The sequence below is a fragment of the Pristis pectinata genome, chromosome 5, assembly GCF_009764475.1.
Source record: "Pristis pectinata isolate sPriPec2 chromosome 5, sPriPec2.1.pri, whole genome shotgun sequence".
NCBI classification, from domain to species: Eukaryota; Metazoa; Chordata; class Chondrichthyes; order Rhinopristiformes; family Pristidae; genus Pristis; species Pristis pectinata.
This window is the reverse complement of record NC_067409.1, coordinates 32,740,697-32,755,457: the sequence shown is the minus strand read 5'-3', so window position 1 is coordinate 32,755,457 and position 14,761 is coordinate 32,740,697. Positions and strand designations below refer to the sequence as shown.

The following is a 14,761-nucleotide window of genomic DNA, read 5'->3' as shown; positions in this document are numbered from 1 at the left end:
TTTCTGCTTCACCAGCCACTCCATCGGTCCATCACCCACACACGCTTCCCACTGCATCCCCTCCCCCATGTATCACCTCCAATTCTCTGTCACTATTTCTACTCTTCCCTCCTCCATCTGCCTATCACCCCTCCTCACCTGGATCCAACTATGACTTGCCAGATCTTGCTCCACCCCTTCCCTTCACCTCTTTATACTGGTGATCTCCCCTCATCTTTTGGTCCAGATGCCAACTGTCCATTTCCCTCCACAGATGCTGTCTGACGTGCCGAGTTCCTCCAGTATTTTGTTTGATGCTCCAGATTTCAGTATCTGCAGTTCCGTGTGTTTGGAAAATAAATTTACTTGAATGTGAATAATCGACATTGGTTTAGCATTTTCACAACAAGCAGCTGCAGAAATCATCAAAATATTTGCTTCAGAATTTCAGAATAGCATGCAATAAAAATGGAATTTAATTTATTCATTGCATGTCATTTAAAAAATTTATGGACAAATATGTTTAATAATAGTGAAGTCTCAAATTCACAAAGGAAGCTCTCTAGAGTGATCTAGGGATCTCTTTGATGAGAATTGCCCTTTTTCTGGTAAGTTATTAGATGTCTCTTAAAAATATTCACTGCTGTCTTACAGCTGTGATATCCTAAAGTTGGCTCACCACCCAGCAGAAGCATTAAAGAATTTTCACAGAGAGCATGCCAGGCAGAAAAAAATACAAATCTAAATTCGTTTTTGAACATGGTACCTAATGCAAAATAAAAATTAAAGTATTTATGCTTAAGATAGGAGCTGAAGTATTACTTTTCAAAAATAGTTGTAAAATATTCTCTGAAGTAATTATTATGGAATTTTAGGAAACAGTTTTATTTAAGACTAGACATTTCATTGAATAGTAATAATGGCATAGAATGCAATTTGAAAACTCACTCTCATATCATGAAATAATGCCAAAGGTTTTCAAGACATTTTATGGTTGTAATTTCTTAAATATGTTAGAGATTTATGGTAGTTCAAATGAGTTCCCTTGATTTGGAAAGGCTGCAAACTTAATTTCCACCAGGGTGTAGTTTCAGCCTTTCTGTGTGAAAACTATACCTGGGAGGAAATTAAGAAGTGGATACAAGTTTGTTGGTGTAATAATTGTGAATGTTGATTTTGAATCAATGATCTTTTATCTGAACTGGGAAATGTTGAGCAGTAACATAGCTTTTTAGTTGGGGAAGGGCAGGGGTGATGAAGCTTGTCGACAGGGTGGAGGCACAAAATGATAAAAGGGATGGTGGAGCTGCGAATGCATTAGTAAGCCACAAAAGGTGGTTCTGGAGAGGTATAAGTGGGTGAAGACAAATAAATATCTGAAAGCTAGTAGAAAGCTTTAAAATTAACTATAATTACATATAAATCTGGGGGAAAATCTTAAAATGGACAACAGTCATTCCCATTAATAAAAAAAAACCCTTTGGGTTTCCCTTGAGGAAGAAATCTGCTGCCCTTGGCCTATATATGACTCCAAATCTATAGTGACATGGTTGACTCTTAACTATCCTCTGAAATGGCATACCAGTTTGCTGAATTCAAGGTCTATTAGGGATGAGTGATATGTGGTGGTTTTATCACCAATGTATGCTTCCCAAAATTGAATTCACTGGTGCAGTGTTGGAAATATTGAAACCATTTTGCACACAGCAAGTTCCCATAAAGGTCATTGTGTCTGTAACTAGTTAGTTTTCCTTTATTGAGCCCCTTCTTCTCAAGCTTCACCTGCCTGCCTTCTAAATTGCCCCATGCATTGTGATGGTCTCTGTCAAGCTATCAAGTAATGAGTGTGATATGCAGTTTATCCAAAATGCCCGTTTTTTGGCTTGGTGATGAGAAGCTGTTAAATAATAGCTTCCAGGTGAGGTTAATGACTATCGTAAATACTTAGATTGTAACAGAGGCAAGATGGGAGCATTGAGCAGAAAGATGAGGTGCATGGAATGAAGAGCAATTGGAACACAAGCGAAAATGAAGAGGTAGGGTGCAAAAAGAGGAAGCAAATCTGAAAATGAAACCATGCACTGTTGGGGAGGGGTAGGAAAACTCATTATTAATGGTTGAGAAAATTGAGATCAGGTGAAAACAACATGAAGAAGTTGATATAGGAAGAAAATGAGACAAGCTGAGGAAGAAGGATAAATTGTATATTCATTCATGGGATGTGGACATTGCTGGCAATGCCAGCCTTCAGTTTAGGTTGGATAATAAATTAAGGTAAGATAAGATATTTATTTATTAGTCACATGTACATCGAAACACACAGTGAAATGTGTCCTTTTACTTTACTGAGAATGTGCTGGTGGCAACCTGCAAGTGTCACCACTCTTCCGGTGCCAACATAGCATGCCCACAGCTCCTAACCTGTATTTCTTTGGAATGCGGTTGGAAACAAGAGCACCCGGAGGAAACCCATGTAGACACGGGGAGAATGTACAAACTCCTTACAAACAGCGGCAGGAATTGAATCCGGGTCGCTGTACGCTAACTGCTACACTACTGTGCCACCACCTGAGCTGAGGAAGTATTTGAATCAACCACACCGGTGGGTCCAGTGTTACATCTAGTTCAAACCAGACAAGGACAGCAGATTTCCTTCTATGTTACTGCCCAAGTGCTCCATGCATAACTTTATGACTTTTTCCCATTAATTTTTAGGCTGGTGGAATTATTTTCTCATATGAAAACCATTCATAATTTTAAACATTGCTAATGTAAAGGGGCCTGCTTTCACTAAATTCTCTTTGTACTTTCTTTAGCAATCTGCACCAATGGTTCAAGCCTTATTAAAGCTGGACACTGAATGGTAACTGCCCCCCAGCCATTTTGTACAAGTTTATACAATCTTTTTTAAAATCATTAAAAGTTCTGTGAAAATCAGAATTAACTTAAAATCATGAAAGTACAATTGAGGAAAAAAATGGTAATATCAACTAACGAGTTTTAAACTGATCAGTAGCATCCTTTGTGTAATTGGTAATTTTTTTTATTGTCTCATGTACTGAGATACAGTGTAAAACTTGGTTTTGCATGTCATCCATACAGATCATTTCAAAACATATGTACATTAGTACAAAGGGAAAAGCAATAATAGAATGCAGAATATAGTGTTACAGTTACAGAGAAAGTGCAGTGCAGGTAGACAAATAAGGTGCAAGGGCCATGATGAGGTAGATCGAGAAATCAAGAGTTCATCTTTATTGTACAAGAGGTCTGTTCAAGAATCTGATAACAGCGGGATAGAAGTTGTCCTTGAGCCCCGTGGTGCATGTTTTCCGGCTTTTGTATCTTTTTTCTGATGGAAGGGGAGAAGAGAGAAGGTCCAGGTTGGGAGGGGTCTGATTATGTTGGCTGCTTTTCCGAGGTAATGAAGTGTGGACAAAGTCCGTGGAGGGGTGACTGGTTTTCATGATGGACTTAGCTGTGCCCACAACTCTCTGCAATTTCTTGCAGTCTTGGGCAGAGCATTGCCATACCTAGCTGTTGAGCATCTGAATAGGATGCTTTCTGTGGTGCATGTATAAAAATCAGTGAGAGTCATCAGGGATATGCCATATTACTTTAGCCTTCTGAGGAAGTAAGGATGCTAGTGTGCTTTCTTGGCCATAGCAGCTACATGGTTGGACGAGGACCAGCTATTGTTGATGTTTACACCAAGGAGCTTGAAGCACTCAGCCATCTCCACCTCGGCACCATTGGTACATATAGGGGCGTGTGCTTCACCTTGCTTACTGAAGTCAATGACCAGTTCTTTTGTTTTGCAGACACTGGGGGAAAGGTTGTTGTCTTGACATCATGCCACTAAGCTCTCTATCTGCTTCCTGTACTCTGTCTCGTCGTTATATGAGATCCGGCCCACTACAGTGATCATCAGTAAACTTGTAGATAGGGTTAGAACAGAATCTGGCCACACAGTTGTGAGTGTATGTGGAGTAGAGCAGGGGGCTGAGCAGCCTTGTAGGCCACCAGTGTTGAGGATAATCATGGTGTAGGTCTTACTGCCTATCCTTACTGATTGCGGTCTGTTGGTCAGGAAGTCAGGGATCCAGTTGCAGAGGGACATTAACCAATGTGGCCACCTTATTTTAAATATTGGCACATTTGAACTTCCAGGTTTCTTCCTTTATTCAATTTAAAATTTAGTGTACATTTCCTTTAATTTTTGTTCCCAAAATATACTATTTATTATCCCCTGTTAGAAAATCCCCAAAATGGTGAATGTACTCATAAATGCTACTTATATTTGTCAGGCATATTTGTAAATCTGTATTGCTGGTCCTTAACTGACTTCATAGTTTGAGAATGCAATTTATCAAAACACAGTTCCATTTTTGTTTTTAGTTTCTATTTTTTTTTACTTCTATCGTTATCTTTTATCTATTAGCTACATTATTTTGTCTTGATATCTTTCATTGTTACTATTACTTCTTTGTAATAACTGAGACAAAATATGTACCATATGCTGTATAAGATTTTGATTTACAACAGTAATTTGCTCTTTTTCTTTACAAAGTGTATGAAGTAATACTACTCCTCTCTCCTGGTGTTTTTCTTCATTATTTCCTCTTAGCCTTTCTAATTTATTGAATCTGCACTGTAGTTTCTAAACAGCACTCCATTTCCTTTTTCCGTTGTCCTTAAATTTTTGTCATTTCTCTCTTTTTGAGTCTCATCTTACATTTATCTCCTTTATACTGGGTACAGCAGCTATTGCTCACTGCCTTTCTTTGTGTTTGTACACTAAACTTTTATTTAAACATTTCCTATACAACCTCTTAATCTAATTGATTGTTCTTTGGAACTGTAGGACTCATTATTTTCCTCAATCTTTGCTTTTACCCTGCAATCTTCAGACATAATTTAGTGCTAATTGCTCATTGTTTTCTGATTTACTTTTCTTTTTTTAACCTTATGTTTTGGTCAATCGTAGTGTTGTCCTACATTTCAAACTTTGTTCCTGACTTCTTGATATATTTTAGCAAGAATGTATTGAACATGTGTAGTACTGAGCCATTAGACTAACAATGTCCCAGGTTTGATTTCTAGACTGTGCTGAATTAGCTAATCTCAGCCTGGGTGGCAGTGAGGGCTATACAATTAATCGAAGTGTCACTGGATGGGGAAAAGAAAACACAAGCCAAGGCTCTTGCCTCTGATCATAATTCGGTAACTCTGAATAAAAAGCAAGTGCATGAATATGGCAGCAAGCTTTGCTATAATGCACTGGCACAGTGGTTAAATAATCTACCCACACTTGTTGTCTCAGCTCACATCAAAAGCATGACCGTTTGGGTGAACTGCTGCCCACATGTGTGGCTTTGCACTCTAGCTTTTGGAAAATTGTCTTGACAGTAAGCATGTAATGATCACCAAAAATGCAAATCCAATTGGTAACCAACCTACCATAAACATCTTTAACTCTTTCTGATATGTAATTTCATCTTTTTGGAAAATAACTTCAGAGCTCTACAGCTGAAAAATAAATTTATACGTACTGTTTGGGATCCATTCATGTCTGGTTTGCATTATCTATTGTAGCTTTAACTCCCTAGTGTTACATAACTATATTAAAATGTACTACTGCTCTGGTGCTACAATACTAACTTGCCTACATAAATGTTATACATTTAAAGGGAATTGCTTTTTTTGGATATATAAAATGTCTGTGCACACTGACTCTTCACAGAAATGTTTTTAGTTGGGTTGAGGTATTGATGAACTGTGAGCCAATGAAGGTGCAAAGTGTTACATATTGCGCCTGGTTGTTCAGCCAGCCCTTCCTTGTGTCACTGTATGAATGAAGGAAAGTTCAGTCATGGTTTACCAAAATCTGAACCCTCCCCCTTCTTTATGTAAGTCCTTCTGTGGGCATTTCTGCATTAGGCGAAACAATGGTGCTGAATATGTTAAGCCCCTAACAATTAGGGAGCAGTTTGAGGCATTGAATAATGTCGAATGATGCAATTGAACCTGACAGCTTCAACAGTCAGCCTGCTCATGGGACCTTAAAGTTGTTCACACTTGGTTTCATCTCTCATCACACGCTGTGTATTAAAACCCTGCTGGTGGGGAGCTCAGAAAGAAATGGGGCCGGTTGTCAGGAGACCCTGCTTAGTGCATAACTTGTATGGGGCATTGGGAAAGAAAAAAATTGCTTCTATTACCTTTCCTTGCATTGGCCATCAGTTTGTTTGTTTTCTGTTGACAATGCAATTATTGTTCTTGTTGGGATTCCTTAAAAAAAAGCTTTGTTGCTTTCAATGCCTTATAAATTTATTTGTCCAGAGATCTGCAAATTGCGGATGTCCCAACGTATTTAAATATTTAAAAAAGGAAAACATGGAAATATTAAACCTAAAGAGAAGTGCACAACAGTTCATCTATTATTTAAAGAGATGAAATAAACCAACATTTGGAGTTGTGTGACCCTTCAGCAAAACATTCTTTCTGGAGATGCCATTATATTTTTTAAATCCATTTTCAATTTAACCAATACAGAGAGAAATTAGTTTATGTTTGTGGTGTTACTGATGAGAAATAGTTCAAAATTTTGCAGATTTAAAGGTTTGTGAGTTACTCTGATGTACTTATTTATTGGAGTAAATTTTTTAAAACTTAGGTTATATATCATAAGTGGCCAGTATAATTGATAAAATTGTGATTTTGACAGCTCATTTTTAACACACTTCTAAATTTCTCTTGAAGGATGAAATAGTAGCATTGGTAGTAACAATCATCTCGATCTATATAAGGAACATTATACTCTTGGTCAGGAACAGTACAGGATTTGTTTAGTTCATAAGAGGAGCAGTGAAATTTTCTCAGTGAAATCAGGCAAATGTGTATACTGCCTCTACTGGTGGCAACAAATATTAGCAGAGCATTTTATATACATATTTTTGGAATTTCTTGAAAACTGTTGCTTCAGAAAGTGTAACTTGCAATTTTTGTCACACAGATACTAAAATTCCAATTATTTAAGGGTCTTCATCTTTGATTGAAAATTGAACAAAGGGCCATTGCCTCAAAATCTTTAATCCAGATTGTTTGCATGATGTGTTTCTTGATGATTTTACATATGTCTAATTCACACTCTAATGTGGGTATAGATTGTCATTATTGTAACTTTATCAAAAATCATTGTATTTTGTCATGGTATTTAAGAAAAACACTTAAATATATCGCTGATTCCATGTTTTCCTTGATTTTACTTGTTTGTCAAATACGGTTTAATACCGGTAAAAGATTTGCTGGATGTTGTGTCCTAGCTTTTTATAGTGGGGTAGGAAACAGCATTCCCTCAATTCTCTGGAAAACTTCATGTTATTACTCCAGATAAACAATAAATGAAATGGAAATAAAACATGTAAATTTAGGAGATAAATACTTAACACCACTAAACTGATTTGGATGTAAAAAAGAGAAGCAGAAGATTGAATAATAGTAAACAAATGAAATGGATACTTAGTTACCAGAAACAGACTTGTATGCAGCTTTTACTCAGTGGATCACAACTTCACAAAGACTTGAATTATTTGTGGTGGTTGATTTTTTTTTGAGGGGTAGTCTAACAACGTATGAACTAATATCATCATCTGCAGAAGCTTTTAAAGCCTAGTATTTTTGTAATGATTGATTCCTCTGCTGTAAATATTGCTTTCAGTAGAATGTCTATCCTTGTCACACTTTAACATTGAAGTGCCTCTGGGTGTTCACCATTTAGTAGCTTTTGCAGCCTTGGTAAATGCATGCAAGGAAAATAATTTTATTCATTGAATTGGATTATATGAGGATTTGGCCAGAAAAAAATTGCTTGATGTGTTTAAGGGTTCATTTTTGCTTGTTTGGCGAAAGTCCCAGCAGAGGCCTTCAGAATTGTGGTTTGAATCATGAATGAATACAAACTTTGGAAGAGCTAACTGGTAGTACTATTGGCTGACTGCCAAAATTACAGTTCTCAGATGGGGTTATGGTAGAGCTGTGATTTATCATTTAGTTCTACTTTGTGAAAAACACATACTTGTGATGCCTTTATACTTCCAGTAGAGGCTTGTTTGACATTATTTCCGTCTGTGATAAAGTTAATGGAATGATTTGCAGTTTTTCTAATGATTGAGCATAGGAAAGGAAATGTAGCTTTTTAGGGCTAGAGCTGGAAGTAGGACCTTCTGACCTCTGCAGACAATTTGTAATGTGGAAGACTTGAGCATTTGTAAGACATCTGTTGTCTACCTGTACTTACTGCATAAATGGTTTAATAAGATTAAATAATTAGTATGATTATTACATGGTCACTGTGTTGGTAAGTCCCAGTGTTTATGATTAGGCTGTACACATGGGATGTGAATGAAAACTAGAAACCACTATTACACACTTTGCCAGTCACTGAACAAAGTAACATTTCAGTTTAGTTTGGACTGGTATTGACTGAAATTTAGAAGTGTGCCTTTTGGTAATTATGTGATTTTTTTTTGTTTGACTATGTGATATAATAAACAATAACATTTAATAAATTTTACATTGTAGATGATGCTTTACAATCATGAATTTGTTTTGCTTTTCATCATGATTTTCATACAGTAAATTTTTTTGTCCGTCCTATGCTGAAGATGTACACTGGCAGTCTTGGCACTATACCTCGCTTGAGGTAAAATGATGCGTGTTTACAAGAGATATCACAGTCAAGCACTATCCTTAAGTCTTGTTACCTAAATTCAGAGTGGGTACTGGGGCCATGTATCCTTGAAAAATTTCACAGTAGCATTTGACATTAAGATGTACAACTGACCATCTTTGGTCAGCACAGAGCAGAATATCAAACCTGGAATTTCACTGGTCCCTAAAGTACAGTACTATACCATGTAAGGACTTAATGAATGAACAATATGTTATTGAACCTTATTTCTAGTAAATAATTAATTTGCTAACTAGAGGAACAGTACCTCATGTTCCGCCTTGGTAGTTTATAGCCCAATGACATGAACATTGAATTCTCCAGTTTTAAGATATAAGATTTCTTTATTAGTCACATGTACATCGAAACACACAGTGAAATACATCTTGTTGCGTAGAGTGTTCTGGGGGCAGCCCGCAAGTGTCGCCACACTTCAGGCTCCAACATAGCATGCTCACAACTTCCTAACCTGTACGTCTTTGGAATGTGGGAGGAAACCAGAGCACCCAGAGGAAACCCACGCAGACACGGGGAGAACGTACAAACTCCTTACAGATAGTGGCTAAATTTGAACCCAGGTCGCTGGCGCTGTAAAATGTTATGCTAACCGCTACACTACTGTGCCTGCCCCACGCCACGCCTGTTCCTTTTTCTCTCCTCCTGATCCACCCTGGTCCTCTCGCAGACCCCCTTCTTTCCAAATCCCCACCCCCGACCCTTGTTTCCCACTTTCTATCCCCTCCCCCACCTGGGTCTGTCTGCCCATCAGTGCTCGTCACCTGGATCCACCTATCGATTTTCAGCTCTGGCCTCGCCCCTCCCCCTTGCCTCTTTATACAGGCTTTCTCCCCTTTACACTCTGTCCTGATGCAGCGTGTTAACCCAAAACATTGACCATCCCTTTGCCTCCACTGTTGCTGCCTGACCTGCTGAGTTCCTCCAGCAGCTTGTTTTGTTTTTGTCCAGATCCAAACATCTGCAGCCTCTTGCATCTCCAATAGTACCAGCACCAGTGGCAATACTAAGTGTGGCAGCAAAAGAAGACACATTTTTTAAAAAAAATTTAAAAGTATTTGTTATAAGGTTGAGGAATCGGGAATCCTTATGTGAGCTCTAAAGGAAATCATTACATCTCCCCAGCTTTTAGTCTTCCTTCCATGTTTGAGCACTGTTTCCTTTTTGAAGCTTCTTTCTGGAGCTAATGTTTTGCCTGGGATTGTTCTTTTGTGTTCTTGGCATAAATTCCCACTTCCACATGCTGATGTGGATGTTATTTCCACAGTATTCATGTGTGGCTCGGCTTTAAAACGGCTTGGGTTGCACATTCATTAGGGTGTGAGGATTGTTTCCTGCCTGCCCGGTGCCTCACCTACCTGAAACGTGAGTAAAAAATGTAACTGTGAAAATGAATAATCTTTCTTGTCACAACATGAAACTTTAAGGCATTGTGGTTATACCTCTGTGGAAACCTGCAAATATAGTTAGAAATTGTGAAATGTATATCTTCAGATGTTATTTTGTTGAATATCAGAGAACAGGAATACACAATTCACCCCATCTTGTCAGCTGAATTAGTATGATGTTCATTAGCCTTCCTTTTCTTGTTGTCCTCCTTTGAAAGCCACCATTGGATTCTGCTTCCCTTATCCTTTCAGGTAGAACATTTCAGATTGGAATTATGGAGTTTTTAAAATCTAACCTTCAGGGTTTTTTTATGCCAATAGTCATAAATATGTCTTTTGGTTACCAATCTTCCTAATAGTAGATTCAGTGTTTCCTTATCTATCTTAATAAATCTCAATTTTGAAATACCCTACCCCTCCCTCCTCCACCACCTCACCCCACCCCCATCCCCCTTTCCATAACCTGCCCTGGTCCAAAGACACTACATGGAAAGGCATTTCAACTGCGTAAGTCTCTCCACATAACTGAAGAATCTCTCCCTCTCCCATATTCTCATAGTGAATTATATTCTCAAATAGGCCTGAATTAAAGTATGCACAATTTTGCTGTCACATGCTCCTGTTCATTATAATTGCTGCATCTTACAGCATGCTGTTTTAGCAGTACTTTGTTTCCTTACAACAGCTCAATTTTTGTAACTTCTTGTACAAAAGAATGAAACCATTAACTGCACAAAACTTAAACTATAATTGCAATTATTTTTCCAAACATCTATTGTTGGAATTAGCAGTACAGAAGAAAAGACAAGTAAATTATTATTCTTTATGCCATTTAGGCAGTAGGGGTTTCTTTTATTTGATTAATGCTTTAAAGTACTGAATGGAACATTTACAATTATATCTAATAGGATACAATAAAAAGCCCATTACCTGGTTTTGAATTTACTCTGTTTGATAATCTGTGAAGAAAGAACTCTCAAATAGAAGTTCAATAAATATGTGGTTCTTAAATTGGATAATCGCTGTGATAATTTAATGATCTAACTGACCTGGTTGAATGCTGTAGCTCTGATTATGACATCCAGAATATTGTTAAAAATGAATTTGTTTATATCTTTAATGTTTATATTTTGTTGTTAATAAACTTATTTCTAGCTTAGAAATTGTAAGAGAGCTGCCTGATAATCTAGCACCAAGCAATTGAGACTCTAGTTTCATTCTTATTCTCTGATAACTTAACTGCTCTTGGCTGAGACAGGATTTGGATGGAGTAGGAAGGAGAGATTTAGCTAATATTTTTACACTTGAATGTTAACTGTTGAAAAGCACCTATCTAACTATTTTGGCAGAATATGGCTATGTGCCGCAGTATTCTGCTAGCATTCACTAACTAGATTCACGTAATAACAACTAGAGGGCAGCCAGTAGCTACCAAACCATATCCTAACGAGCAAGAGAAGAAGGGGCAAAGTTTACCTTAAAAGAAATTGTGTATAAGTGACTTGGGTGACAGTTTGATGCTGTATTGTTTTGCTGCTATACAGAAGAACTGATGACTTAACATTAGCATAATTGAAACTGGGAAGTAACTATGTATGGAAGAGTAATCACAAATCTTCCAGCACAATGTGGTTTCTTTTGTTATAAATGTATTAATTTAACAGTTTTGAATTTGTCCATGACAGGTGATTTGTCTCAAAGCCTTTCGTTCAATTTCTAATTGTGCTTTATCATATTCTCAACAGGCAAGTGCACTACCTGGATCATCTTTTAATCTTGCACCATCTCACATGTTTGGAAATCAATTAAATCCTAATTCAGCAATGGCAGCTCTTATTGCACAATCTGAAACTAGTCCAGCCGGTAAGTTTGAGCAGAACTGGAAGAAGAGAAAAAATGTAAATCAGAAATTATTTCAAGATTTTTATTCTTGAGAGATGGCGTGCTAAGCTAGTTTTCCACCTGAAGATGCCTATTGAAGAATTTTGTATTACTTAGGAAATTTTAAAATACTATTCATCACATGGTTTGCTACAATTAGTTTATCCTTTTTAAAATCTCTACAGGACATGTGATAAAGAAATTTGGAGATGATACAGTAAGGAGGAAAGTTTTAGACTGCAGGAATATAGAGGTGGTCTGGTCATTTAGACAGAAGGTGGCAAATGATATTCAGAATGGAGAAGTGTGAAGTAATGGAATCAGTGAGGTACAACTAAGCAAGAGAATACACAAATGGTTGGAAAAGAGGGACCTAGCAGTGCATGTCCACTTATTCTAAAAGGAGGTAGGACAACTTGATGAGGTTGCTTAAAAAGGTTTTCTTTTATAGCTGAAGCAGAGAATGTAAGTGCAGTGTGGTTATGCATGAACATCATACAATAGTGGTTGGACTCTAGTTTGAGTAATGCATACAGTTATGATCACTACATTATAGGAAATACATGTTTGCACTGGATAGGATGCAGAGGAGCTCTATGAGGATGTTGCCAGGACTGAAAGATTTTGGATATGAAGAAAGATTAAAAATGTTGCTGTTGTTTATTTTGGAGGAGAGGTGATGGCAGACTTGATTGAAGTATGTAGAACCATGAGGGGGCCCAGATAGAGCAAATGGGAAGCGCCTATTTCCCTTAGTCGTGAGGTCATTAATAATGGGGCACAGATTTAAAGTAATCAGCAGAAGAATTAGAGTGAAGATGAGAAGTTTTTTTTCCACCTAGTGGTCGTTGGGGATCTGGAACTCTTTGCCCAAAAGGGATTTAAAGGTAGAAATTCTCAGTACATTTATAAAGTATTAGAATGTGTCCTTGAAGAGCTCTAACCTGCACGATTGCAAACCTAGTGCTAGGAATTGGCATTATTAGGCTCTTTTTATTGACTGGTATAAGCATGATGTACTGAATGAGCTCTTGTGTTTAATTTTCTAAGGTTCTGTGATGATGGAAAAGGCTTCTTTGAACAGAACTTTTGAAAGATTATTTCTATTTTATTTAGGTACAGAGTTAGCATTACCTTTAGAAATCTCCAAATTTTGCATAAAGAATTTGATGTTGAAAAATGAGTCCCTTTTAAATTTCAGAGCTTTCATAAAAGTCAGAAATGTTCAAAATAGGTACAGAAGTGTGTAAAATGAAAAGCAGACTTAAATCCACATACCTTGTATTTAAGCTTCCAAGTATGTCGAATAACTGATTTTTCATGAATAGCAGTTTGCATTTAGGGGAAATATTACATTGAGAAGAAAAGCCTTGATTGGAGCTGTACTGGCAAGAATAGATAAACTAAAGTAGAGCCATTGTTCTCCTGAGCATGAAAACAAAGAACTATGTTAGAAGGATGGTATGGTTTACCAGTTGTGTGCACAAAGATGATTGAGGAAAGAAAATGCACCAGAGGGTACCATTTGATTACAGCTTTGCCAGGAGTGTCATGGAGTGGAAATCTGATTGGCATTGGCAGAAGGATCAGCACAGCTTTGGGAGATGTTGAGACAATTTTGGAGATTTTCAGAAATAAATGTTACAGCTGGGGTGCATTTAGCAGAATTTGAGGGCCTCTGGTGAGATTTTAGCACTTGGGTAGAACTGGAAGACTAAGCATTTACTTCCATATCAAATTGCATGATAAAATAGTGACTAGCTGCTGTCTTTGTGCTCTTGCCTGGGGAATTTCAATATTTAGATGTAACAATGATGCAGGATGACAAAATATTTTCAAGTCAAAATTTTGTGTCATTTTTAATGGGGTCTCACTAGTAGTAGCATTGCCATTCACTTACTTCCCTTCCACTTACGCACTGTAGAGTTTTCATCCTTAGGAGGAGCTATCAAAGAAGCCTCTTTGCAAGTTGCTGCAATGTAGGTGGTACATAATGTGGCCACTGGGCACTGATGGTTGAAGGAGTGAATGTCTAGGAAGGTGGACAGGTTGCCAGTGTCCTGGATGGTGTCAAGCTTCTTGAGTGTTGTTGAAGCTCTACTTTTTCAGGCAAGTGTAGAGTATTCTGTCGTGCTTCTCATTTGTTCATTCTGAAAGGCAGTCTGCTTCCTATCTACCTGCCAAACTGCTTTAACTCCTCCCCAGCAGCACTAGCAAATATGTCTGCAAGGATAATAGCCCTGACTGTGTTTGGGTGTAATCCGTCTGGCCTGTATGGGTCCTACTTTCCCTAGAGTCGGTCCCAATGTCCCAAGGGTTTAAAGCCCTCTGTCTTACACCATCTCTCCAATCTTGCATTTATTGGCACTGTCTTCCTCTACTTACTGGCACAAGGCTCTGGGAGTAATCCAGAAATTACTATCTATTGAAATGCTCTTCTTGATTTCTTTTCCAACTCCTTAAAATCTGCCAGTGGGACTGAAGCCCTTTTTCTGTGTCATTAATATTGATATGTATCATGACCATACTCCCTCTCCTGAATGTTCTGCAGCCACTCAGTGATTTCCTTGACCTTGACCCAGAGAAACAACCTGTCAGCCTGAAGTAATGTCTGTGAAAGCAGAATTACATACCTGGTGCTCTAGCTATAAAACTTTTCTGTCTTGAGCTGTCTTCTCCTTCCCTGTTGAAAACTGCAGTTTTTAGCTAAAATCCTCTAACTGAACTGGAAATAAGGTCATTACGATCAGCTGAAAATGGTTGGGTC

The 14,761-nt window shown here is 37.7% G+C and overlaps 1 protein-coding gene across 4 annotated transcripts in view; it reads left to right on the top strand.

The window, feature by feature from the left end:
• The window catches only part of mllt10 (MLLT10 histone lysine methyltransferase DOT1L cofactor), a 207,394-nt gene that overhangs the window by 126,739 nt on the left and 65,894 nt on the right, over window positions 1–14,761 (top strand). For all 4 annotated transcript variants that reach the window (XM_052016276.1, XM_052016277.1, XM_052016275.1 and 1 more), the window contains one exon: window positions 11,859–11,976. In XM_052016276.1, coding sequence (XP_051872236.1) covers window positions 11,859–11,976 — 118 coding nt within the window. The remainder of the gene's footprint in view (window positions 1–11,858; window positions 11,977–14,761) is intronic.